The 26,069-nt window shown below is 48.5% G+C and overlaps 1 protein-coding gene across 7 annotated transcripts in view; it reads left to right on the plus strand.

Annotated features, from left to right (window-relative positions):
* The first annotated feature begins 1,348 nt into the window (after positions 1-1,348).
* Positions 1,349-26,069, plus strand: part of ODF2 (outer dense fiber of sperm tails 2) — a 33,066-nt gene continuing 8,345 nt past the window's right edge. For 3 of the 7 annotated variants that reach the window (XR_014785969.1, XR_014785970.1, XM_084821434.1), the window contains exons 1-17: positions 1,457-1,658; positions 3,441-3,522; positions 4,962-5,124; positions 6,641-6,766; positions 7,970-8,140; positions 9,264-9,430; positions 12,180-12,309; positions 14,303-14,434; positions 15,838-15,912; positions 17,407-17,478; positions 17,645-17,761; positions 19,292-19,477; positions 20,964-21,073; positions 21,864-21,999; positions 22,745-22,855; positions 23,629-23,733; positions 25,655-25,813. Coding sequence is in view for 4 of the 7 variants with exons in the window: in XM_084821434.1 (XP_084677560.1) it covers positions 4,984-5,124; positions 6,641-6,766; positions 7,970-8,140; positions 9,264-9,430; positions 12,180-12,309; positions 14,303-14,434; positions 15,838-15,912; positions 17,407-17,478; positions 17,645-17,761; positions 19,292-19,477; positions 20,964-21,073; positions 21,864-21,999; positions 22,745-22,855; positions 23,629-23,733; positions 25,655-25,813 (1,938 nt within the window). In the remaining 3 variants the exon portion in view is untranslated. Of the gene's footprint in view, positions 1,659-3,440; positions 3,523-4,961; positions 5,125-6,243; positions 6,406-6,640; positions 6,767-7,969; positions 8,141-9,263; positions 9,431-12,179; positions 12,310-14,302; positions 14,435-15,837; positions 15,913-17,406; positions 17,479-17,644; positions 17,762-19,291; positions 19,478-20,963; positions 21,074-21,863; positions 22,000-22,744; positions 22,856-23,628; positions 23,734-25,654; positions 25,814-26,069 lie in introns of those variants that run through there. The other 4 variants (XR_014785968.1, XM_084821435.1, XM_084821433.1 and 1 more) reach the window with 3 other exon arrangements.

Genomic DNA, 26,069 nt, shown 5'->3' on the forward strand with positions numbered 1-26,069 from the left:
CCTCCTCCCCTTGTCCTCGCAAAAACGGTGTGAGGTAGCCTAGAGAGAAAGAGAGAATATGACGTGGTTCACACAACACAACAAGCCAGAGTACGGGTTGAGTGTGGGTTGTCATTGAATTGTGAGTGGTTGTGTTGTGTGAACCCAGCCACGCTAACAAACAATGAGTTGTTAACCACAAACAATCCAGAATTCACAACCCAATAACAAACCATGGGTTCTCTTCATGGGCTAACAAACCATGGTTGCTAGTGCAGCTGGGTTCACACAACCACCCACAATTGAATGACAACCCACACTCAACCTGTACTCTTGGTTTGACATGTTGTGTGAACCTAGCCATTGTGTGTGTATATATATATATTTTTATGGGTGTGGGTGAGAGAGGCTGACGAGTGTCTGGTTGACCTAGTGAGGAAGTGGGGAATGGAACTCAGGATCTCCTAGTTTATTTTTATTTTATTAGATTTATTAGCTGCCCATCCAGCCACTCTAGGTGGCGTACAATACTAATAACATGAAATACAACGAATTTACATAGCTCAACAAAACAACATAACAAAATAACACTGCTCTAAAAAACCCTAACCCAGCCCAAATGCCTGCCCAAACAGCCAGGTTTTTAAAGCCTGGTGGAAGCTCATCAAAGAGGGAGCATGGCGGAGGTCACCAGCGAGGGAATTCCACAGAGTGGGGGCCACCACAGAAAAGGCCCTCTCCCTCGTCCTCGCCAGCCTAGCTGTCCTGGCTGATGGGGCAGGCAGAAGCCCTACCGACGCCGATCTCGTGGCGCCCCTGGTGTTGTTGGAGGCGCTCCTTGAGGTAGACTGGGCCGGGACCATCTAGGGGTTTAAAGGTCATAGAATCACAGCACAGTCGCGTTGGAAGGGGCCCACAAGGCCATCGAGCCCAACCCCCTGCTCGGTGCAGGAATCCAAGCCAGAGCACCCCTGACGGGGGGCTGTCCAGCCTCGTCTTGAACGCCTCCAGCGTGGGAAATTAGGTCAATTTAGGGCAGTCAGGTCAGTGCCAGCACCTTGAATTGGGCCTGGAAAACAACTGGCAACCAGCGCAGGTCCTTCACCACTGGCGCGACGTGATCTCGCGGATGGCTGCCGCCACGCCAGCGGAGGGCAGAAGGCGACCTCCGGCTGTTTCGGGCCTCGAATGCCAGCAGCCCCTGCCGCCGCGGCCAGGGACGCTGGGAGCCGCCGCCCGCCGCCCTTCTCCTCTCTCCCCGGCTAGGCCGCAGCGCGTCAGTTCCCATGGCAGCGGGCGCGGGGGCGGGCGGGGCTCTTGTGACGCCACGCCCCTCGGCCGCCCGGCGAGGGCGGAGGAGAGAGGAGCGAGCGGGAGGCGCGAGCCGCGGCTGGCGGTCACGAGGGCGGCGGGGGTTTGAATCGCCCAATGGGGGAGCGGCGGGCGGCGTCCCGGAGGCGGAGCCGGAAGTCGCTCTGCGCGTCCTGGAGCTGCAGCTGTTCGTCCGCCGGCTCGTGCCGCTGCGGCTGCGGCGTCTCCTCTTGGCCTCGGCCGCCGGCGCCCGCCCGGCTCCAGGGCCTCCATGGCCGCGCCGGCAGCCCCTGCAGCTACCGCCGCCTCATCCACAACTTCGAGGACGTGCTGAGGCGGCGCCTCCGGGGCCGCATGAGAGCCTCACGGTGAGGGGGCGGGGAGCCCGGGCCGGGCCGGGCCGCCGCCGCCGCCTCGGGGCCGCGCGCCTTCGCGGGCCGAGGGGGGCCTCGCCGGGCGGGGCCCGGAGCCCGAGGCGGGCTGCGCCTGCACGTGGAGGCTCGAGGCAGCTGCCCTGGGCAATAGCCGTTGATGCCTTGTTTACTTGCTTGCCTGCTCGTTTACTATAAGCAAGCAAATAAACAAGTGCCTTCCTTTGCGCGCTTATATTTCCTCATCTGTTTACTTACCAGCGAGTAAATAACTAAGAACTTCCCTCTGTTTACTTTACGTGTCTGTTTACTTATAAACAAGAAAGTAGAGCATGCTCCTTCGTTTACTTGTGTTTATAAACAAGTAAATTCATTCGCTTGTTTGCTTGTTATGTTTGCTTGTAAATAAAATCGTCGAATTAAAACGGGGGGGGGGAACGGTTAACATTTTAAGGTGGCGCCAAATGTTAAGGGGTAGATTGCAGGCAGGTGCCCGGGCCTGCCCCTGGGGAGAGCATTGCGCAGCCAGGGTGCCACTCCCAAGAATTCCCTACCTCCAATTGCCCTCAGGAGATGGGGACGCTTGAAGAAGGGCCTGTAGCAAAGATCTTAAGGAGTAGATGGGTTCATGTAGGAGGTACGGTGATTCCAAGTCCTGATTACAGTAGGTCTTTGGTAGTTTAGGCTGTATGGTTTGTACGGTCCGGAGGATTGTATGGATTATATGATCAGGGTGTGGTTAACAACCCATGGGCTGTTACTGGGTTATTTGAGGGTTGCTGCCCTCCCCAAACAAGCCACAGCCCCCAGTTCAGATGGCATGTCAAGCCAAGCCAGCAAGGGTAATTAGGGAAATCCGGCTGGCACACACCACGGGGGAAATAAGCCATTGTGCCTTATTTCCCTCGTTTAAATCGTGCAAGAATTGGACACTGGGGAATATAGAAAAGATGAGAAGCTGCCTCAAACCAAGTCTAGCCCGGTATTGTTGACACTGAATGGCAGTAGCTCTCCAGGGTTTCAGGTAGGTTTAGTCCTATCTTGAGATTGAGGGAGAATTGAAACTGAGACCTTCAGCATGCAGAGAGGTGTGGCCTTACAGACAGGAGAACATGGAGCAGTAGAGGATGGCTTTCGTGCCATGTGTGAGATGAAGCTGAAGCTTGGTAGGGCTGAAGAGTTTCAGCTTGCACTCGGTAGTGGAGAGATCAGTGGAGGGCTTTAAATCGCAGGGGGAAGTACTCGAAAAAGATTCTAGCTAATGATGATTGCAGGGCATAGGAATATTGAAAGATGTGGGCCCAGGCCCTGAAGGTGGGGAACTAGGTGTGCAAGCGACCCCAAATGCCAGGATTGGGAGAATGTAGGATTCTCAGAAAGCAGAATCATCAGCATATGGATTAATGGGTGAAAACCTGGCAGGGGGCAGCAGGGCAGTAAGCATAAGGTAGTTCTTGATGCCCAAAGCAGGCCATGTTAGTAGATCACTCTCTGAGTTGGATGCTTCTAACTGGCTAGCTTGCGAGAAGTGCAGCGTTATACTATTTGTACAAACAACGTTCAGCCATTTGGTTCTGTAATCACAGCTGTGTCTGCATACAGCAGGGATGGGGATCCTCTGGCCCATGGGCCTAAACCTGCCCATGTAGGTTCCCCATCTGGCCCATGGTGCCTCCTTGGATTCCTCCAGGGGCCAGGGCCAGAGGAATCACTGCTGTTATCTGTAAATGCTTGATACCTTGTAAAAGTCATTTGTTTCTTCTCTTTATACATTTCCAGGTTGACCCCATCTATCAGGAGTGGAGTAATTATCACAACTCAAAAAATCCCCTTGCCAGGATCCGATACACTCCTGCTATCTGTATGTAATTGTACTGTGTATTTTCCTCATACACTAGTTATAGTGTCAACTTTTAAAAGGGGGTTGTCCCCATGACAGGGGCAGGTTGGAGGGAATGTACCCTGGATGGCAGTTCTGATAGTAGTTGGGAATGTTAATGACAGCTACATAATGAAGTAGGATGCTACTTGCATATCAAAAGTTTCTTATAAAGGTTTTTTTTTTATTCCATGAGTTCTCTGCACTTGCAGTTGAAGTAGACATCAAATATTACAGGTTAAACCTGATTTAAAAATGGGACATTTAGAGCCACGTCTGTATTCCAGAGTGCTTTATGAAGCTTGCGTGATCTGAAATGAGCATGAAGTAGAGCATATACAGTTGTCTGATTTGTGTACCCTCAAAACTTCCTGGACCCACTTTGCATATTATTGCAATATACCTCGTGGAGATGATCTGGTTTGGACATAATGCTAAGTCATAATTTAATGTAACACGCTCCCCCACCCCATCCCCTTTCCTCTACTGCGTCCATAAGGAGGAGCCGGGAAGCTTATATTTTTGCATAACCACAGCTGGTTATGTCATCTGGACCAACAAACTGTAGCTCATTTTAATGTGGTTTCTTTGAAATGAGCCAACTTCAAACCATGGGTTATCAAACCAGCTTGTTTAAACAAACGATAGTATTGACCACAGTTTACACTTGGATGGCACGCTAAACTGTAGTTAAACGGACATGTATGCTTCCAGACTCCTAATTGTGACCATGTTGGAAGAAGAGAAAGGAGTACCTCATGCTAAACTGTGGTTTAGCGTGACATCTGTACACAACTACTATCTGTAAGAGCTACTAATTTACTTGCACTGTAATTCACTGAAAAATGAGGCAGAGCCAGAATTGAGATTCATGTCTGTACCTAAAAACTGGACATGGTTTAAGATTGTCAGTGCTGTTGAAAGGAAGCTTGAATGGTGGCCTAAATTAGAGCTGGCCAAAATGTGCAGGGTGAGCATGGAGTACAGTCTTTCCTGGCTTATATTACTCCAGGTGGAGCAATCATGTCTGAATTTTTCCTTCTGTATTTAAAAAACAAACAAACAAACAAACAAACAAACCCTCCTTGCCCATGGAAAGCTAGCATGTCAAGGAGAAGATGTCTAGGCTGCAATTCCATGCACATACTTGAGGGTGAGCCCCACTGAACCCAGTGTAGCTTACCTTTGAATAAATATATGTAAGAATGTGATGCAAGTCTAGCCATCTACCCCGCATGCTCATTTTCCACAGTTTGCCAACTTTCTGGAGTGTTAACAATATGGGAAGGACTCTACCTCGTGTCTGAAGAATTGGCCCGTTGTTGGGCTTGAAGCAGTTGCATGTTCCACCCAAGAGAGCTGCAGGTCCTTTTGACTTGGGCGCGAGGCGTTGTTGTTATTTCCAGTCTACTTATTCACAGGTCCTTTTTCCAATTGTATTGAATGCCCTTTCCCGCTTGTCGGAGAAGAACTATGAAGAGCCGCTCCACAACTCCCCCTTTGCACGTCCATGTGGATGAAAATACCCCTGTCCATGTCCATATTAAAAAGGGTCTGAAAACCCCACCACCTGCAAAACCCCAGGTACGAGTGTGCAGCTGGGTGTTTTTAGGGGCTCTGCCCAGGAAGCAGATGCCCCCAGAAGCACCAGTCGAAGCTCAAGGCCTGTTCCTACTTCTTGGGGTGTCAATGAAAGAATAGCAGGAGGTTAAAGTGGGGTGCTGTTGCTTTACACTTCTAAATCACTGCTGATTTACTAACGATGCGTAGATATAGAAAATGGGCACTGTATAATCAATCCACTTTGTATTCATGGGTACCATATTTTCCTGATCAGACACACCCCTCAAAATCAACACCACTCTGCCAAAGTGCATATTCTATTTGCAGTGTTCGCTGATAAATTGTGGAAAGGACTGGGGGTGGGTGGGTGGAAATGACAGAATTTCTTGGTACATGCATGTGAATTTCACAAATCTGTGGTGAAATTAACAGACCATCTGGTAACTTGATTACTGCTAATTGTGGGACCTATGAACAAATAAATGTTCCTGTAGAGAAGGAAAGCAGTATGCTTTTAAAAAGAAATACAGTTCTGCAGGTTAAGAGGTAACTAGCAGCTGATCATTTAAACCATTGGGAGTGCTGGCAAAACCACGTTGAATCCCCTCTTCATTTTTAACGTGTCATGCTCAGAGGACTAGGCTGAGTCTCTGTTTTCTTTGCAAAAAGTGATCACATTTCTATTCCGGCGACTGTTGTAGGCCACAACAAGAATTATAATTGCATCTGATCACGGGGAACACCTTCACAACTTGGCACGTCTCTAGGAGTTAGCAGGTTAAGAAGAAAAAGCGTAGTGGCTCCTATTCAGTTCTCCACATGTGTGTTTTGGCATGAGGCCTCTAAAGCAGCCTTCCCCCACCTGGAGCCCACTAGAGGTGTTGGATTGTAACTCCCATTATTCCCAGCCAGCATGGGAATCATGGGAGCTGCAGTCCAAGACATCTGGATGGGACCAGGTTGGAGAAGGCTGCTCTAAGTGATAAAAGTCACTTCATGTAGTCTCAAAGATGTATCACAGCATACCCATTCAGCAGCTCCAGGCCGTGGATAACTCCTGCAGTGGGGAGGCCATGAGATCCCACGAAGGGCCATGTGTTGCCCCACTGCTGTCGGTTCGTAGTCCTCTGCTGTAGCCACAGCATAAATCTTTCCCACCACACGCTAGGTCTAATCTTCACAGGGTAACCGAGGCCTGCCTTGCATCATAAGAGACCAAGGGACATGGATGATGTCACAATGATCCTGACTGATACAGAACAAAGCTGCTTTCAATGTGCCCCATACTCTCCTAGCTATGCGGTACCTATATTTCTTTTTCCTGAGTGGGTTTACTGCGACCGCACTGTGATGTAGAATGCGAAGCTTTTTCCGTGGTACTGTTTGTTAGAATGACTTACTGGGTGGGGGCAAGAGGGTGGGCTCCCGTTTTATTACACGGTTTTGACATGGGTGTAATCACGGCAAGGGTCGTGGTTGGCTAACGTGCTGTGTCCTTTTTCTCCCCCTGCTGTCCAACGCCCCCCCCCCCCCCCAGCAAAAGCACAAGCAGAAAATGAAAGGGGATACCGTGAATGTGCGCCGCAGTGTCCGAGTAAAAACCAAAGTCCCCTGGATGCCCCCAGGCAAAACATCTTGCAGAGAGTCATCATACAAGTGGGAGGTAGGACAGCTGTTGCTTCCTGTGCTCATTTTAACGGTGCTCCAAGACTCCTGCTCATATTAGGTGTTGTTCTGCCGGGATGGGGAACGTGTGGCACTCCAGATTATGTCAGACCACAATACCCATTATCCCTCACTCACTGTTGGCTGTGCTGACTGGGGCTCATGGGAATTGGACTCCAACAACATCTGGGGGTGGGGCACACGTTCCCCACCGCCGTTGTAGCCTAGCAGCTAATGCTGAGCTCGTGGATCAGGGAGTCCCTAGCAGAGACCTCACCTTTGCCCTGAATCCATTGAGTAGCATTACGAAAGCAACTATGTCTTGGTCTCAGCCTCCCACACCTGCAGTGTGGGAGGGTAATAATACTGATCTATTTTACGGGGTTACTGTGAGCATTACTGGCACAATGTATATGAAGCTCTTTGAACACTATAGAAATGCAGAGTATTTCCTGGTGGAAGGGAGGTATGTATGTGTGTGAAGAGGGGAGGCTATTACTTTATTTGATTTGGTTTGTACCCCACCTTTCTACCAAGGAAATTGGCACTCAATTTATTTACAATCATAAATAGAATGTGATTAAAACAATGCATGAAAACACAATAAAAACACAGCAGCAACAGAATAAAAACAGCACCCAACCCAACAGACTTGCTTACACACCAAAGTCCTGCTTGAATAAAGTGGTCTTTGCCTGCCGGTGGAAGGATAGCAGAGAGGGAGCAAATGTAGCCAGGGTTCCACAGGTAAGGAGTGGCCACTGAGAAGGCCTTCTCTTCTGTCACCACCAAACATGCCTCTGAAGGCAGCAGTGCCGAAAGAAAGGCTTATCCCGAAGACCTTAAGACCTGGGCAGGGTCGTATAGGATGAGGCAGTATTTCAGATACATAAATCAGGCACAATGCGTCTTTTCCCCAACCTCACCTGCTACCACTTTGTGACAAGTGCAGTTTGTGGTGTTTTGTTCTTTTTTGTTTCTTCCATTTGGTTGACTTTCTAGAGCAGCCTCCCCAAACCTGGTGCCCTCCAGGTGTTTGGGGCTTTAACTCCCATCAGCCCCAGCCAGCTTGGCCAGGAATGCTGGGAGTTGTACTCCAAAACATCTTGAGGGCGCCAGGTTGGGAAAGGCTGCTCCAGGGTTTCTGACTGTTTGTGATTGCCATCCATGTGCCATCCTCCTCTTCCTCCTCCTCCATCAGGGGCCAACCCATCGCCTGGAAATCACTCCTCCAGATTCAGAAAAGTTACTGTCAGTGCTCCGCTTGAGTGATCTTTCAACAGACGAGGAGGACGCCATTCACTGCAAAATGAACAAGTACGAGAAGAAGATTGACAGTTTACTGAACGTAGTGGGCACATTGAAAAATGAGGTGAGGCGGTCAGAGTTGAGTTGGTTCCCCCACCTAGCACACTTGGGTTTCATGGTGCCCTTTATCTTTCCTTCTTTTGAGAACAAGCATGGTGTTGTGATCCCTTCCTGAAACATATTGGGGCAATGAGATTCGGGTGCAATCCTATGCGTGTTTAGGCTGGGGAATGCTGGGAATTGTAGGCCTTTTTCTGTCTAAACATGCATAGGATTGTGCCCTTCTTTTAAGAAGAACATTGTACCTTCTTCCTGTTAGTAATGGCCATCCAGTAAATCAGAATACGATGTTCTGCCCTGTGCATTTTCCACTATGCTGCATCGCTGTAAGAATAACTATTGGGGCCAGTTATTCTAGACAATATGGTATGTTGTAACAATGGCTGTGCTTCGACTATTGGCGTTCCATTCAAGCGACCAATGTTCATTTTTCTTTTTGCAGTGGCAGAGCCCATGTTCCCATTGAGCAAAGCACGTTACATTTTGGACGGGCAGAAGTTTGAAGTCTGAGTTATCTTATTTACATTTCTACCCATGGTTTCTCTTCTTTTGGTATAGGTCCTTTTAACCCTGTCGGGCGCAGCATTCTTCTTATTTTTATTTGTGGCTTTGTTTCTTCTTTTTATTTTGGGTCAGACAATTACAGAAACCATAAAAGAGGCTATTGGGCTCAATGGAGGTGGCAAGTACACTCTGCTTGTTTCCCGCCCCCTGTTCTATAAGTGCCAAGTGCTTAAAAACAAAAAAAGGGGTGGAATGACAAAGCTGAAAGAACTGGGGGGAGGAGAAATTGCGCTAACAGGAAGGTGGTGCATGTTTGGCTTGTCCATTTATATAGACGTAGTGCTGAAAAAGTAGTGTCTGGAGCAGCCTTCTCGAACCTACAGCCCTCCCAGTTTTTTAAGACTACAGCTCCCAGGATTCCTGACCATTGGCCATGCTGGCTGGTGCTGATTGGAACTGAAGTCCAACACATCTGGAGGGCACTGGGTTGGGGAAGCCTGGTTTGGAGTCCTGCCCTAACAGTCTTCATTCCATGTATGTTACCTTTGTCTGAAGTGGTGTCGTCAGCGTCTCTTAACCTATCACAGCTGAAACTCTGTTGAACTAGTTTAATGTGTCCTCAGGTCAAAATTCCAAAACAGGATGACCAGCGGTGCGTGGCCAAGCGTCTCCTTGAAGAGCAGAAGGAAGAGCTGGATGAGGTCACTCAGGAACTGGTGGAGACGGAACATGAGAACACTGTTCTCCGGCGCAATATTGAACGCATGAAGGAGGAGAAAGATCTTAGCATGTAATGAAGCTTTTGATTTTTCCCCTCCCTGTAATTCTGTCCGTCTTAAGCTGGGAATTGCCTTTTTTGTGTGGGTGACTATTTGCTAGTGTTAAGGTGAGGGAGACGTTTTTCTCCCTCTCTCATAATACTAGAACCCAACGGGGTCCTCCCATGAAGCTGATTGGAGGGAGATTCAGGATAGATCAAAGGAAGCCCTTCAGCTAGCGCAGAGACGAACTGAAATTTGGTACCACCAGACTCAGTGAAGGCCACCAATCTGGATGGCTTTAAAGGGGGGTTAGACATGTTCCTGGAGGAGAAGGCTATCAATGGCTACTAGTCCTGATGGCTATACGCTCCCTCCAGGCTCAGAGGGAGTAGGCCTATGTGCGCCAGTTGCTGTGGGACCTGGGTGGCAGGGTGCTGTTGTACTCGTGTCCTGCTTGTGGGTTTCCCGTGGGCAGCTGGCTGGCTGCTGTGTGAACAGAATGCTGAACTAAATGGACACTTGGTCTGATCCAGCATCAGGGCTCTTCTTATGTGGGCTTTGTAACATCTTCAGCGGTGGGGGGAAAATCCATTTGTGTGTGTTTCTTATATAAAGGTGACACATTATACTTAATCAGTCTGTCCATGGGACAAAGGGTGTGTACAGTGCATGTGCTGTATTGTACTGTCATACCCCTCTGCCCCAAAACCCAGTTTGCTGAATGAGATTAAGGTTTGCATGGTATATCCCGCTTTGAAGATGTAGGTTTTTAATGCATGCAGCAGAGGGGGATGCAGGGAATAGAAGGAGGGCGAGCTGTCGAGATGAGTTGCAGTGGTCAGGGGGAGCCGCTGTGGGTGAATGACACAGAGTTCTGGCTTTGGAGGTGGGGTTGTGCGAATGACTTTGCACTCTGTCCCCTTCCGTGGGAGGAGCCCCCCAGCCCCAGTCCTGCCTACTTCAGAGCAACAGGGCTTGCCCAGAACTGCTGGCCCTAAAAAATACTGAGCTTGTTTTATGATAGATGGGTATGTATGTATGTATGTATTTATTTATCTATCTAGCGTATGGCACATTTACATCACATTACAATAAAAACAGAGCATAATAAATTTGAAATGTAAAATATAAAATATAGACAGGAAGATCACAAACGTATGTCTAGCTTACAGATACAGTTTTTTGCTTCAGTTGTCACAGCCAGGAAATCGGCAAAGTCTCCATTGCAGGCTCAGGTTTGACACTGTGTCACTATATGTTGGATAGTTTGTTTTTCAGCCCCACAATCACAATTTGATTATGTTGTTTTGCCCCATTTATAAAGGGCATCTGCACATCTACCATGACCCGTGCAAATTTGGTTCAAGGTTGTCCATATTGCACAGGGCTGGTCAAATCCAGGTGGTTTTTCCAAGATGCAGGGGAAGCTTCGGCATTGTGGAGGGCAGTTTTCTAGCCAATGTTGTTTCCACGTGTTGTGGGTATTGAAATCATCTTCTAGAAGAGCTTTAGCGGTAGAAATGGCTGGATGTTTCGATCTTAACCTGTTTCGCTCCAAGTAGGTTACGTCATTTAATATTGGTAGCTGGAGATTGTCAATAATCTTCTGGTATTCTTGAAGAAGGGCGCTCTTTTGTCTTGCATCCGGAGGTGGTATGGCTCAAAACAGGCAGCCAGTATGTGGGAGTAAATCGTATCATCCCACTAATGATGTGCATTGATTCATGCAGTTGTGTATCGATCTTTCTCGTGTGCGGACTATTAAGCCACACTGGGGCACAGTACTCTGCTACTGAGTAAACCAGACTGAGTGCGGTCGTTCTCAGCGTATCCGCTGTTGAGCCCCAGCTAGTGCCGCATAGTTTGTGTAGAATGTTATTTAGATAGATGGGTGGCAAAGTGAGATGCTGTTGGTGGATGAGATTACATCGAAACCCTTCCCTAGCTGTTGGGTGTTCCTGCCACTCCTGTTCTCACAAGACTTGTGTCAAACCTTGGTGGACTACACACACGCATACACAGTGCAGGACCGAAGTACCCCGGGAAGTGGAGCTTCTCCTGACATCGGCCAAAAGGGAGGGCAGCTCCTGCCTGGGGTGGTGAGCTAAGAGACTTTGGGATAATTTCTGTGAACTGCCCAGAGAGCTTCAGCTATTGGGCGGTATAGAAATAAATAATTAAACATTTAAAGCCTCTGCTTAGCTTCTTGCTCTTCCCGCTTCTGTTGTCCTTCTAGGGACATGATTATGTTGCTCAGGCTAACCAAGTCCTGGTCTACACATGCATTGGGCTGAGGCTCCTGAGTCCACTACAGTGGACTGTGGAGGTGGGAAATGCTATTATTTTTTAAATACACCTTCAAGTTAAAAGGAAAAAAGATCCCTGCAAGTTAAACCCAGCAGATCAGGGGGAGAGTTTATAGCATAGCTTTTTCTCTGATCCGCTGGTTTCCCACTTCTTGGGAGGCTTTTTGTTTTGCAGTTAAGAATGGTTGAAGAAAGGAGGAGAGAGACATGATCTCTTCTTGCATCCTGATGTAATATAGCCAATTCTACCGCCTTGTTCTGCTGCATGTGTAGACTGGGCCCAGGTTTCAGCCTGGTCAAGGTCTGGACGGAGCCCCATTTAAGCCATGCTGCGCATCCCAAACACAGATCAGGACAACAGTCAAAGAGGCCACTCCCCCTCCCCCCCCCCGCCTTTAGTGCTGTGCAGCCCAGTTGCCTTCTCTCCCCCCACCGCCGAGGTGCTGAGGGTTGATGTGCTCTTGCCTTCCAGACTCCAAAAGCGGCACTTGTTGCACGAAAAAGAATGTTTGATGTCCAAGCTAGTGGAGGCCGAGCTGGATGGAGCAGCAGCAGCCAAACAGATCCAGGCCCTGAAGGACACCATCGGAAAACTAAAATCTGTATGTGCCAATGTGCTTGTACCACGTGTTCAGAGTGCAGATGGAGGAAATAGTGGCTTGGCTCAGGAAATGAGATGCGCTTGGGATCTTGCTTCCCTTGTGCTTCCTGAAGATCTCCAGAGAGGTGGGGCAGTGTGGGAGGAGGTTTTGGAGGCTGAGTGGGGAGCCGGCAAAAACCTCCCTCCATTTGTGAAAGCCTGGATCTGAGCCCCTTCCACAAATAGAAGGGCTCTTTCTAGTTGCCGAAGGACACCTCTGGCAATCTGTTTTGAATTGTCCTCTGTGTGTGCATTCTTTAAAAGAATACATTTGCAAATAGACAACTATCATATCAGAAGTAGCAGTCCTGTCCTACTCTTTGGCCTGCTGTGTTGGTCTTCTGTTTTAGGGGTGTGTGTCTTTTTAATATGGGGAAGCATTAAAAATATGACCCTCTTGCATGCACCTGAAGTGGTGCCTCATTCGTCTGTTTGTGCAGACCAGACCTTTGTGGATGAGGGCACCATGCTCCCTACAAAGATGTAACGGGACTGCTGGGTGACGCACCAGCGCAGTGACACACCAGCAGCCTGGTTTTCACCAGCCACATCTCTGCAGGGGGTCATTCCTTCCAGGATACCAAAGTGCATCCTAGGCCAGTATTGAATTGTAGCTTTCCTCAGCTTGGTGCCTTCCAGATGAGTTGAACTGCAGCTCTCATTCCAAGCCAGCATGGCTGTTGGCTGTGCTGGCTGGGGATGATTGGAGTTGCAGGTGAACACATCTGGTGGGCACAAGGTTGAGAAAAACTGTTGTTCTGGTTTGTGCCCTATACCATGAGATTACCATTTAGCACAGCCACCTGGCAGGGTCTCTGCTGTGACAGCCCCTTCCTCCGTGCTTCACTTGAAACCTTTCTTATGGGTCTTGGAATGCCATTTTATGGAGGAGGCAGGGTGGTTTGTTTGAGGGTGGAAGGGGAACAGGGAGAGGGCCTTTTCGGTGGTGGCTCCCTATTTATGGAATAATCTCCCTGACGAGGCCCACCTGGCGCCAACACGGTCATCTTTTCAGCACCCAGTTAAAACTGCCCTCTTCTCTCAGGCATTTGGCAGCATATGATGAACCTCTTGATTGTCTCTGGCTAATTGGTTTAGATATATGTTGTTGTTGTTGTGTGTGATTTGCTTTATGTCATTATGTGAATCGTTTTTATATTTTATGTAATTTAATGGTTTTTCATTTTTGTGAACTGCCCAGAGAGCTTTGGCTATGAGGCGGTATGGAAATATAATAAATGAATTAACTCCTGGGAAACTGAATGAGTGGAAAGGCATTTTGTTGTTTCTCTTGTTTCAAGGTCAAGTATTGGAGGAAGGTACATTGCTGGGTAAGATAACAGGAGCAGAAGGGTTGCTGGCTCTTCCGCTTACCCAATTTTTACTTCTAGAGCTGTCACCTGGCTAAAGGAATCATAGTGGATTAATGGTACTGATAATTAAAATCAGCCTCACCTTCTGTATGAGAAAAAATAGTCCTGAAGAAAATTTCATTTCAGATCTCATTGTAGATGAAGTAGGAATTGTAAAGCACTTTAAAAAAAAAGAGACGCATGAGTGATATGTTATTCTGAAGAACAGAAATGGTAGGTTTCTGCCGCCTAGAACTTGGTCCAGAACTGTTACATCTGTAGCTGGTAAACAGTGGAGCAGTTTGGTAACTTTAGACTCTGGGACGTAATGGTCCTAGGTACCCAGCCAGCCCTCTTTTGCTGGTAATGTGTATTCCTGCACTTAACTTCAAGATGTGGTAGACCAGCCCTCCTGCGTCGGAGGGAGTGGGGGGGCTTCTGCTGAGTGGGTCCCTGGACTTCCACCCCAGAGTCCTGCGCTAATAACACCACTGCTGGCAAAGCCTTGAGCACAGCAGAGCTGGAAGTTGTACTGGCGGATAGAAAATCTGATAGTCTTGGTATGATTCTCTTTCTGTCTCCCCCCCCCCCCCCAAATTTCAGGAGAAGCACATGACAGTTTCAGACATCAACACACTTACTAGGCAGAAAGAGCTGCTGTTGCAGAAGCTGAGTACTTTCGAAGATACCAACCGGACGCTCCGAGACCTGCTTCGAGAGCAGCAGAATCGGGAGGTGAGCGGGGACTGGAATGGGGGCTCCTCGGTGCCGGGCCCCTCTTTTCTTTGGACTGGAACGCAAGAATCCTGTGTGGAACAAAGGTTGCTGCTAGCACTTTTCTGCACACACAGTAGTGGAAGAGTTCACACAGTGCCATTAAATCCTGTTCAGTTCTTAGTCTTCTGCTTAGGCAAGAGGAAGTCGCATCTTTGAGTTTCATGACCCTTTTTCCATGCAGAAGTTTCATGGAGGGTGTTATTGGGAGGGGCCATAGCTCAGTGGTGGAGCTCCTGCTTTGCATTCTGAAGGTCCAAGGTTTGATCCTTGGCATCTCCGGGTAGGGCTGGGAAAGAATCCTGCCTGGAATCCTGGCGAGCCGTTGTTGCCAGTCAGTGTTGACAATACTGGGCTAGATGGACCAAGGTCTGACTCAGTATAAGGCAGCTTCCTAAGGTGAAAACCAGCCTTTTTGTGAGCAGAGAAGCACTGATAGAGCCCCGTGTTTTGTGAGTAAGCGTCTCACTGGGCTGTCTGATATTCTACACCAGTAAACACCAACCTCTGGTTCAAGGAGATCAAAATAGCTATGCCGATTGCACTGCTGATCACACCCATCCTGCATGAGTTTCTGATGGCTTGCTTGCTGTTTGCAAAGAAGGCTAAGTATGGAGCCTAGAACAGGGGATATCTTTGGAAGGGAGCATGATGGTTACGGGGTTAGCACGTGGTCAGAAAGACCCTTTGGGGAGAAATTGGTAGTCGTGCAGGGCTCAGATTTTTCGGCATTCTTATTTGTATGGTGATTGGGTTTCTTTGTTACCCATGTCTGCACAACTGGGAGTTTGAATAGATCCTAAATCATGAATGGCAAGGTTCTTTGGAATCTAAGCACGGGCTGCAGGAAACTTTCTGTACATGAGCTTGTCAAAAACTAGAAGCTACAGTGATACTCAGGGCTGTGTCTGCCTCCCTTCTTCCCTTCTAGTCTTGAGACTGCAGGCAGAGGCAACCTTTTTCCAACAAGCCTTTGGGATGTTTGGCAGCTGTTTTGGCTTTTTACTATTTGTTGTGGGATTTTTGTGCTTTTACATGCTCTTTTAATTTTACACTTGTAAGCTTGGAACCTTTTAATGAAAAGACCACCTATGGACACCCTTAATAATAATGCAGATTTTTGTAGTTGCTTTTTTTTGCACAATACAATATTTACTGGATTTCATAATTCTGGGTTTGGGTGTGGGAAGGAGCGGGGCACTATGTTGGGCATCAAGCTCTGGATTTCTTTTGGGGTACAGAAGTCGATGATCTCATCCTTTTAGTGAGTGGCAACCATGGCTTAACAAAAGCTGAGCACCTGCAGAAAAAGGGATGGGAGTTTAAAAAATCTTCCATGAATCCTGCTGGTTTCTCTCCTTCAGAAAGACTCTCAGAAATTGGCAGAGCAGCAAGCGGCGCTGATGAAAAGAATGACTGATTCTGATGCAGAGAAAGCGGTAAATATAAACCAGAATTCGCGGTGACTGTGCATGCGTGTTTTCCTGCCAGCCTATTAACAAGACTTAAGAGTTTGTCCTAATGTGAGTGATGGCCAGTGGACAAGGTCTTGGTCTTGGAACAGGGAAACCGAGAGGGGAAGGTGTGATTCAGGCATTTTCTGGTGAGGGAATGCCACTACTGAGAACTCCCACGGGCTGTTTGCATGCCATGGTGGCAAATCATGGGTTAATTAACCCATAAGTTGCCATGGTGCATGTTGAGTGTGTTCTGCAGCCTTTTTGAATATTCACTTCCCTATTGGGCCTATTGGGGGTTGCTTTGTGATGTTAGGAACTTGATACTATAGGTTAATCATGAGTTAAACAAACCAAAGTTAACCTAAGTACTAATTGTAGGTTAAGCATGGGGTATTTATCCCATGATTAACCTATAGTATTTGGGTTCAGATGGCATGTAGCAGCCCTTGATCCAAGGTTGAGTATTCAAAATGGCTGTGGAATGTGCCATAATTAATGTTAATTTATTAACCCACAATTTGTTGCTGTGAACGTGCTAACTGGGTTACTTCCTCAGTTCCTTGATCTGTAAAATGGAAATAAGAAGCCACCACTTAGGACAATTGAACACCAATTTTAGATGACTTAGGCTGCTTTTGTAAGCGTATCCCTGAGGAATGTAATGTATATTCTCACAGCTGCTTCCTCACTGTAAAGAATTATGTAACTTCCTAAGAATTGGTGCCTGAGGACACTTGTTTTCCTGTTCCCTTCCTACCCCTTTTCATTTTGTGTTTTGTCTGTTAAGATAGTATGAATTGGATAGGGATTGTCTTGTTTTTTAGTCTCTGTACATTGCCTAAGAAGTATTAGGCACTTTATAAACTATTGCCATCCTCAGCTGTGGACTCTCAAGTCTGCATGCCTGGTATAGGTTGTCTGAGACTGTAGCACCCTTAACTCTTGGAAAGGACTTCAGCTATGAGAAGTGGGACCTGTAACAATGTTCCTGGTTGCTGTTCCAGTCAGTAAGCCATGGTTTCCCACGGAGCCCTAAATGGGCTGTTTTGGGTCCTCCTTTGGGTTTTTCCTGTTTTTTGTACTTCTGCAAACCTTGGGGCTCTGTTGACCCTGCTGATAATGCCCCTTTTGTGCTTGGGTGATGCCGACATGCCTGAACCTCTGAAGTGAAAGGAGTGGTAGAAATTGCAACATGGGGAGAAATCACATAGGAGCCCTTTCCTGGCATTGTTCTGATGGCCTCAGAAGAACCTAGTGGGAGCACATGTGTAGTATAGGTTGCACGGCCTTGTCCAGCTGCTGTGGCGATATTCCTCTGACAGAGAGATCCTCGCACCAGTGCAGCCATCTGTAGGATCCAGCGGTAGGACGCACAACTTGATGTGCATCTCTTCTTTCTCTCCCCCCTCCCCAGTATTGGCATGACCTTTGCCCCTCACGTCTGCTATTTTTGGGCTCTTCTTTGTTTTGCAGCAATTAATGAAGAAGCTACAAGAGAAAGAAAAGGAAGTGGATGATTTAATGGTCCAGGTGCAGACAGAAAAGGTATGCTGTTTGTGGGGCACTGTACAATGGGGGTAAAGGTTCTGGGCAGCAGCTTCCTGATTTCAGGGTGAAGTAAGTGTACGTGTGAGTGTCTGTCTGGATGTGTGGCTTGGAGAGGCAGAGCTCCATCTTATGCGTCTATGGTTTTCTTTGTTTGCCTGTTCAGGACCAAGCAAAGACTGCATCTGAACTCTCCAAATCTATGGAAGCGGTCAGGGGGCACCTGCAGGCCCAGCTGCGCAATAAAGAAGCTGAGAATCACCGCTTGGGCATCCAGATCCGGGTACAACCGTCTTGCGATCTTCAGTGGCCGAGGCCTGGTGCTACATAGGCAGCGAGATGAGCTGGCCCACTGGATTGTACCAGTTCAGACTGCAGGTGGGGGGGAGATCATTTTGTTTAATGCTCCCACGATTTTTAATTGTGAAGCTTGCACATTCAGGAGAAAGATATGCTAGAGCCGTCTCCCCAACATGCTCATTTACAATATGCAGGGAGCTTTTAACATTCGGGGAGCATTAAAAAGGAAAATGATCCCATCTGCTGTTGGAAGTGGTGCAGTCCATTCTGCCACCTCAAAGCTCTCCTCCAGCCTCCCCAACCTGGTGCCCTCCAGGTTTTTTGGACCACAACTCCCATCATCCCTAACCACTAGCCATGCTGGCCTGGGCTGCTGGGAGTTGTAGTCCCAAACACCTGGAGGGCACCAAGGTCGGGGAGGCTGATCTAAAGGGTGCCCGGCTTGACCTGGCCTTGTGCAGTGCCCCCCTTTTGAGGGCAGTGGCAGCTCAGTGGTGGAGTGACATGCTTTGTGTGTGGAAGGTCCTGCATTCCATCCCTTGCCCCCAAGTCCCATGTAACCCCGGAAAGCTGCTGCCTGTCAGTGTAGCAACAGTACAGATCCAGAAGGACCGATAGGCTGGCCAGGTGTTAGGCAGTGTCCTGCGTTGGCTGCGGCAGACCCAGCAGAGGGGCCGACCACAAAGCAAGGTGATGAAGCAGGCAGATGTTCGAGCACACAGGTTTCAGCCCAGCGGGGTTCAGGCTAAAGCAGGAGTGGTCACAGGCCAAGATCGGAGCACAGGCAAGCAGTCGGATCCATGACACAGTCCAGAAGCAGAGTCAAGCAGGAGTCCAAGGCCAGCGGCACGGAGGTTCAGTCATAAGGGCAGGCCAGGAAAGCAGGATACATGGCTGTGGGAGCTGGCAAGACATTGTTTCCAGTACTAGCTAGGCAGACACTGAAGGCTTTGATCGCCAGATAAACCTTTATTTTAAATGTTAAAACTTTTTTTAATTGAATATTTCTTTTAGCACCGAGTCCCACCCATGCTCAGCTGCAGTACATTAGGGCTGTCTGGCCAGAGCCCTATGCATGATGAGTCCCTTGTCCTGAGGCGTCTTTCTTTGCAAGCAGGCGCACCTTTGCCTGGCCACGGTCTGGGCCTGTACCTTCAGGCACCGGCGCTCTCGGGGGCTGGGTGGTGGCTCAGCATCCAACCCAGAAGCAGCACCTTCCACCTTTTGAGGAGGGTGGTCTGCAGTCCTCCCTCCTGAGGGCGAGGGCCTTCTTGGTCAGCCCCAAGATCCCGTGGAACGGCTTGTTCCCCGGGGACATTTGGCTCAGAAGGCTCCAGATCGTCATCCGAGGAGGATTCCTCCAGAAGGGATATGACAGGCAGCTCTCATCTGGCTCTTCTTGCTCCTTGCTCTTGTGTTTGCTGTGTGGGGCGCGGGGAGTTTCCTTTGGCTGCCTGAAGCTCTGCAGAGTCCCTTGGTGTGCCTCGATTTCCATCTGTCACCTCCTTTCCAGAATCTGGAGCGTGTTGCAGCCCAACATAAGGCAGAAGTGGAGAACATCATGGAGCAGCTGAAGGAGCTGAAGTCGAAGGGGGATCGTGACAAGGAGGCCCTCAAAAAAGCGATCAAGGCACAGAAAGAGCGAGCGGAGCGGAGCGAGGAATATGCTGAACAGCTGAACATCCAGCTAGCAGAAAAGGTGATAGTTGTTCTGGCCATCCCCAGGGCTGGGCGTTTCTTCTTGTTCCGTCCCAGTTGTGGAGTGACCTCCCCATGGCGTCTCTTTTTGTATTTGAGGACGCTCGTAATAAAAACTGAAGTTGTATCAATGTCTTTCTAATATTTATTGATTACTTCTAAGATGTGATTCCAAGTGGGCAAGAAAAAAAGAGAAAAAATGGTTCGGTGGAAATTCTTTTGGAGTGATGCAAGCTTTTGAGCTATATAGGTCTTCCTTGAGCACTGAATAAGAGTGTTGTCTCATTCTGTATGAATAAGAGCACTGTTGGTCACAAAGGCTTGTACAGTTGCTGAGAGAGGCTGGTTTATTATGTAATTAATTGACCTGAACACATGCCAATTCTTTTTAAAGATTATCCAGTAGTCAAATCATATTTAATGGGTGTGATGCCAGTGGCATCTGGTCTGAATTCTTAGACCTCTTTCAGTCATGATACCATGCTCCCCCTCCTATTTTTTAATCTCTTTTGTGCCTTTCGTTCCCCTCACCCACCCTCTTTTCCGCTCTCCCTCTCTTGTTGTCCTTTTCTTTTTTTATGTTTGCTGACTCTTGGTCATGAGAGAGGGGTTGGTCTTTCCGGAGAGAGTGGGTATTGTTGTGGGTTTGTTTTGGATTGTATTCTAATAGTAACAACAATGTTCCATTTTTTTAACAAAAAGAAATGCCTCCACTTATCGCTCTGGGTGGCTAACATTCTTGACTTGTTCATCCTGCCACAGCTCTGCAAGTCCCAAAGAAGGGGACTAGTAGGAAGGAAGAAGTTGTCCCAAGCTCAGATATAACATTTCCCAGACTCTGGACTGTATTTAGGAGATTGGGAGCACCCCTAACGGGTTTATGCACTCCTTTTCCCCCTTTTCTCTCCTGCACAAACCCTCCCTCCCTCCCTCCCCTGCCCAGCATTAATAATGACTTAGGGCGCAATTCTCTGCATGTTTAGATAGAAAAAAGTCCTACAACTCCTAGCATGCTTTTTTCTGTCTAAACATGCATTGTGTCGTTAGTGTTATGGCTGCATGGAAGTTAAGTGCTAACCATGGTTAGCTCTAAACCAGCATTCGCAAACCAACTTTTAAACCCTAGTTTTAAGCTAACTACGCTTAGCATCATAACCATTGCTGTAGATGTAATGTGACACTGTTGTTAAAGCTGAAAATGGAAAGGGGGGATCTTCATGGGAGGGAGAATGAGCCCACGACATGCTGCTGGCCTTCTACCCATGGTTAAGAGATCCTTGCATCTATACTGGGCCTGTATCGGTAAACTAGCCTTGGCTTTTATTTTGACCAGAGGTGGCTATCAACACAGGGGTGCCGTGAAAGTTCCATTACTTTTGTGCAACTTATCGTTCAGGGCAGGTCTCAAATTGGGTTCTTTGCTCTACTTGGAGTCCTGCGATTGCACTCTCAACCTTCTCTCTCCTCTCTCTCGCCTTGCTCGGCAGGACACCTACGTTGCCGAAGCGTTATCTACCTTGGAATCTTGGAGAACCCGCTACAACCAAGTGGTGAAAGACAAAAGTGATCTGGAGGTTGAGATTGTGATGCTGAACAGGTGAGAGTTGTGCTGTGCGTTTGAAAATAGCCAGAGGAGCCGCCTCCGGGAGGAACCAAGGTGAGATGGGAGGAAGTAGCTCAGTGCTAGGATCTGAGATGTTACACCAGCACCTAGCCCCCTCCGGGTGTTTGGGACTCCGAATCCCATCAGCCCCAGCCATCATGGTAACTGGCCGGGGACAATGGGAGTTACAGGCCAAAACATCTGGAGACTGGGGAAGGCTGCATTACTGCCTTGTAGTGTGTCAAGAAGCTGGTGGGGGTCAAGCGACGTGGCAGCCTTCATTGCCAAATTATTGTATTATATGTGTTTGTTACATTTACACCCCCCCTTCCTCCAGTGAGCTCAAGGCGGCAAATGCAGTTCTGCCCCACCCCCATTTATTCTCATAGCAACCCTCTGAGGCTAGTCAGACTGAGAGAGAGTGACTAGCCCAAGGTCACCCCGGGAGCTTCAAGGCTGAGTGTGGATTTGAATCCAGGTCTCCTGGGTCCTCTTCCAATGCACTCTAGCCCAGCCTTCCCCAAACTGGGGCCCTCCAGATGTTTTCAACAACAGGTCCTAAGATTCCTGACGATTGGCTAGGCCAGCCGGGGTGGAGAGGGATGGAAGGCCAAAACATCTAGTTGGGGACGGCTGCTCTAACCGCTACACCACACTGGCTCTCTCTTGAGAGCAGTATGATTCAAGAAGACTTGACATGGTTCACAGAAGTGTGAAAATCTGCATTGTATTGGGACTGCTTCTTCCTTGTGGGTAACGGTTAATTTCCCCTGCTGCGTGGCAGCCGAATCTCAGAACTGCTAGAGCAACAGAACACCTTGGAGGACAAGATGCGGGAAGACAGAGACGCCTTGGTGGACAAACTGCACCGGCACGTCACGGAGAGCACCGCCTTCAAGATAGAGAACGAGAGGCTGAAGGTCAGTAGAGAAGTCCTCGTGAAGAGCCTGGATAAGTCCTCGTGACCCTAGAGCTGGCCTGGTCCTTGTCCACCAGGAACAATTCCCACGCCAGGGTTGAGCAGACTTCAGGCTTGTGGGATCCACTTTGTGCTTTTTTTATTAGAACCCCAACATCCACTAATCGGAGACAGATACAGATCAGTGGGGTGGGGGCAGTGGAGCCACTTCCCTACCACACCTCATAAGCCATAGCTTGTGTAAACAAATATAGACTTACATCTGAATTACTATAGATCAGGGAATCTTAACACGAAATTCTCAAAGTGGCCCTCAGACCTGGTCAAAGGCAACGAATGAACACTCCCGTTTTACACGTGAGAACACTGAGGCTAAGAGCTAAGTGATGAACAAAAGGCTAGCTATGGCGGATAATTTTACTTGCTATTGTTAAATTATTGGGAGTCGGAAAACCTTGCCCATTGACCATAGATCGCCCAGGGATCTACCAGAAATTCCCAACCTACATTCTGCCTGCCCCCATCCTGCAGCAGCCCCATTGAAGTGAACAGGAGCTGCACATAAGCATCTTTGGATTAACGTCCATTAATTTTAATAAAGCTGGTGCAGGAGATGTTCTGGGTGAGTTTGTGCTCAGGATGAGAGACTTTGTGTGTGCACGCGTGTGTGTATGCGCTGCTGGCTTTGTGTACAAGCTGGCCTCCTATTCTAAATGAGCGCGTTGTTTGTTTTGTGGCTTCTACAGAATAGCATGATCCCGGTGGAGGAACGGCTGAATCAGGCGCAGCAGGAAGTAGCCAAGCTCAAGGCATCCCTGAAGAACTACGAAGGGCTGATAGAAACCTACAAGAATCAAGTATGTTACTTAAAGCCCCTCTGGTATCCTCTTTTCCTGTTCTTGTGTCCCGTTATGTGTTGTTCTGTGCTCTGGACTATTGAACCGGCTCTGAAAGTGGGGCAAAGCAGGGGTTTGGGGGCTCCATTTCAGAAGGTTTCTTGAGGAGGTTCCATTCTGGGCATTTGTGGGGGTTGTGTGTATGGTTAGCAGCAGCTCTTTTTGGTGGCATTATTAAATGAAGCTGTAGTTGGACTTGGGTTGAGTTGGGATTGCCTCTCCGCTCTGCTGTTCTCAGCAGCAGCACAAAGAGGGAGGCCTGGGTGGGTCAGGGCATCTCTTAAACTGGGATTATGATCACTCATGGGCAAACCAACAGTGTTGGGCACTTCTGTATAGAAGGGCTTCTGTACTCCTTGCACATACTTGGGCACAGGAGTAGATTTTCCTATATGAAGAGGGTCAGATGTTCACTTAAGTCATAGGAAGAGGGTTTCTGAATTACCTTCTGCTCTGCTGTTTAGTGAGGAAATTGTCTCCAAAGTGTGGACACAGGCACCGTGGTTTAGGAATAGAGCTACCTTACTACTCTGCTAACGTTGATGGGGAAAATCCAGTTCAGGAGTAGGGGTGTGTATCACCTCTACTTCAACAGGACTGACTTGCTCATTGACGATTGGTTTAAATGGAGTATCTGTGAACATGACTCTAGACTTCCTCTTCAGGTTTTGCACACTGCAACTGCGGTTTCTCTCCCCCCCCCTCTTTAAAAATGTGTGTGTGTGTGCGCCTAGGTATTGAAAACCCGAATGGAAGCTGATGAGGTGACTGTGAAACTGGAACTTTGCGACAAAGAGAACAAGGCACTAAAAGAAGAAATGAGCAAAGAGATTGAAAATGTAAGTGCTTGATCCAAACTGTAGCAGAAGCACAAAATCTGTGCCTGGTGTGTTGCAACCTTCCAGGGTGTTCCGTTCCTCTTAAAAAAAAGGAGAAGAAGAAGAGAACGTATTGCATTGCATCTTCCCAACACAGGAGGTCTATCTATGCATGATAGCATCTCTAGATGAATGGGAAAGCGCTGTGCAAGTGGTTGCCAATACATTTCCAATGGCTACATTGTGGTGGTGGTGGTGGTGGTGGTGGCGGCGGCAGCGGCGGCAGCAGCAGCAGCAAATAGTGACCAGGATTTGGGGAGGGTCCACAGCTCAGTGGCAGAGCCCCTGTTCCGCAAGCAGAAGGTCCCTGGTTCAATCCCTGGCACCTCCAGTTAAGGACTGTCAGGTTTCAGGGCTGGGAAAACCTTTGGAAGAACTGTGTAGTACACAGCAGAGGCTCCCCAGCCTTTTTGGACGTGGGGGCACCAGCACAAAGTGGCTCCCATGGAGGATGTGGCTGGTCACGTAACGGCTGCCGTGGGGGTCTGGATAGTCAAAAGAGATAGTGGGGGAGAGACATAGTCAGGCTAGGAGTGGGGAGAAACGGCAAGAGAGAGAGCAAGGCTAGAGGCTGGGAGTGGAGAGAAAGAGCAAAATAAAAGGGCATGTAGTAGAGAAAGAGCAAGGCTAGGGGCTAGGAAGGGAGAGAAAGAAGAAGGCTAAGGATGGGGAAGGGGGAGAAATGGCGAGGAAAGGGGTTGGGTGGAGAGAAATAGCAAGGCTAGAGGCTGGGAGTGGAGAGACAGAGAGTGAGCAAAGGGGAAAGGTATGTGTGGATGGAAGAAGATTGCCTGGGGCCAGGAAGCAACTCTTTCCTTCTCTTCCTGCCCACTGAACAGCTGATCAGGAGCAGGTTCAGGGATAGGCAGGAGAACCTGGCACCTAATGCTTTTCACGTTTTTTTTTAATTAAAATATAATTTTGAAGGGGGCAGGGAGTGGAGAACTTTGTGGGTGCTGCATTGGGCCCCTTGTAGTACAGCCATGCTGACGGGGAGTGATGGGAGTTGCAGTGCAACACATCTGGAGGGCGCCAGGTTGGGGAAGGCTGGTATGGCATCTCCAGTGGGCTAGGTGCACCAGTGGTCTGTCCCAGTTTAAAGCAGCTTCAAATCTCCCACACTGGAGGCGTTCAAGAGGCTGGACATTTGTCAGGGATGCTCTGACTTGGATTCCTGCATTGAGCAGGGGGTTGGACTCGATGGCTTTGTAGGCCCCTTCCAACCCCACTATTCTATGATTCTATGAAATACATGGGTTAATAACGTAGAGTGGGGGGGGACCTGTGGCCTGCTAGGTGGTGCTGGACTACAACTCCCATCATCCCCAACCATTTGCCATGCTGGCTGGGGCTGACAGGAGTTGGAGTCCAACAACATCCCCCTCCTCTGAAGCTGGTATCTGCATTGGGGCGGAGGGGGGTCCCCCCATCAGCACCAGTGGGGAATTTCCTCCTATCTAAATAGCAGCTTCAGAGGAGGGAAGTTTCCTCAATAGGGGAGGTTAGGGCAGGGTTCAATTCTCCCCTCCCCACCTGCTGTGATCCCAGTAATTATCAGCTCCTCCCAGTTGATGATCCTTGTATGAAAATGAACAACCCTGCATCTTAAATACAAAGATGCATTTAATGTCCTGCATAGTTTGGCCCTTGCTCTAGATGCGTGGGTTTCAGTAAATCAGACATGCAGCTTGCCCTCTTCCTACCTGTAACTGACCCTCTTGCCTTGCTTTTATCCATTTCTGCACCTGATGGAGTAGGTTTTACCTACCAAAGCTCGTGTAGAAAACGTAAACTCTTTGTCTAAAAGGCGCTACTTCATTCATCTACCGATCAACCGTCCTGGGTGATCTTTCAACATCTGCCTTTGCGTTTCTGCCCACAGGCTCGTAAGCAGTTCCAGAGCCAAGTAGCCGAGCTAGAAAAGCTTCCCGAAATCCTGAAGCTCACCGAATTGAAACTGGCTGAGTGTCAGGATCAGCTCAAGAGTTACGAGAAGAAGAATATGGACTTGTCAGCCATGATCACAGACCTCCGTCAACGGGTAAGGGACTGGCAGAAGGCACCCACACGAACCTCCAGCCGAGGACCAAAATGAGCCTCTAACATCAGGAAAATGCAATCTTTGTCTCTTCTCTCGTCTCTTTTTGAAATGATTAAAGCGCTGCACTGCAGAATAGATGGATGTGTGGCATGTCTTTGTTTGCTGTTCGTACGATCTCCATTTAAGCTTGCTGCTTAGCTCAGTCTACCACTGCCTTTTCCAGCATGTTGGCTGTGTGCTTTTCCAGGGTGTATCC

Source organism: Heloderma suspectum, chromosome 14 (assembly GCF_057233095.1).
Source record: "Heloderma suspectum isolate Gila_16-S chromosome 14, 16-S_ref, whole genome shotgun sequence".
Lineage (NCBI taxonomy): Eukaryota > Metazoa > Chordata > Lepidosauria > Squamata > Helodermatidae > Heloderma > Heloderma suspectum.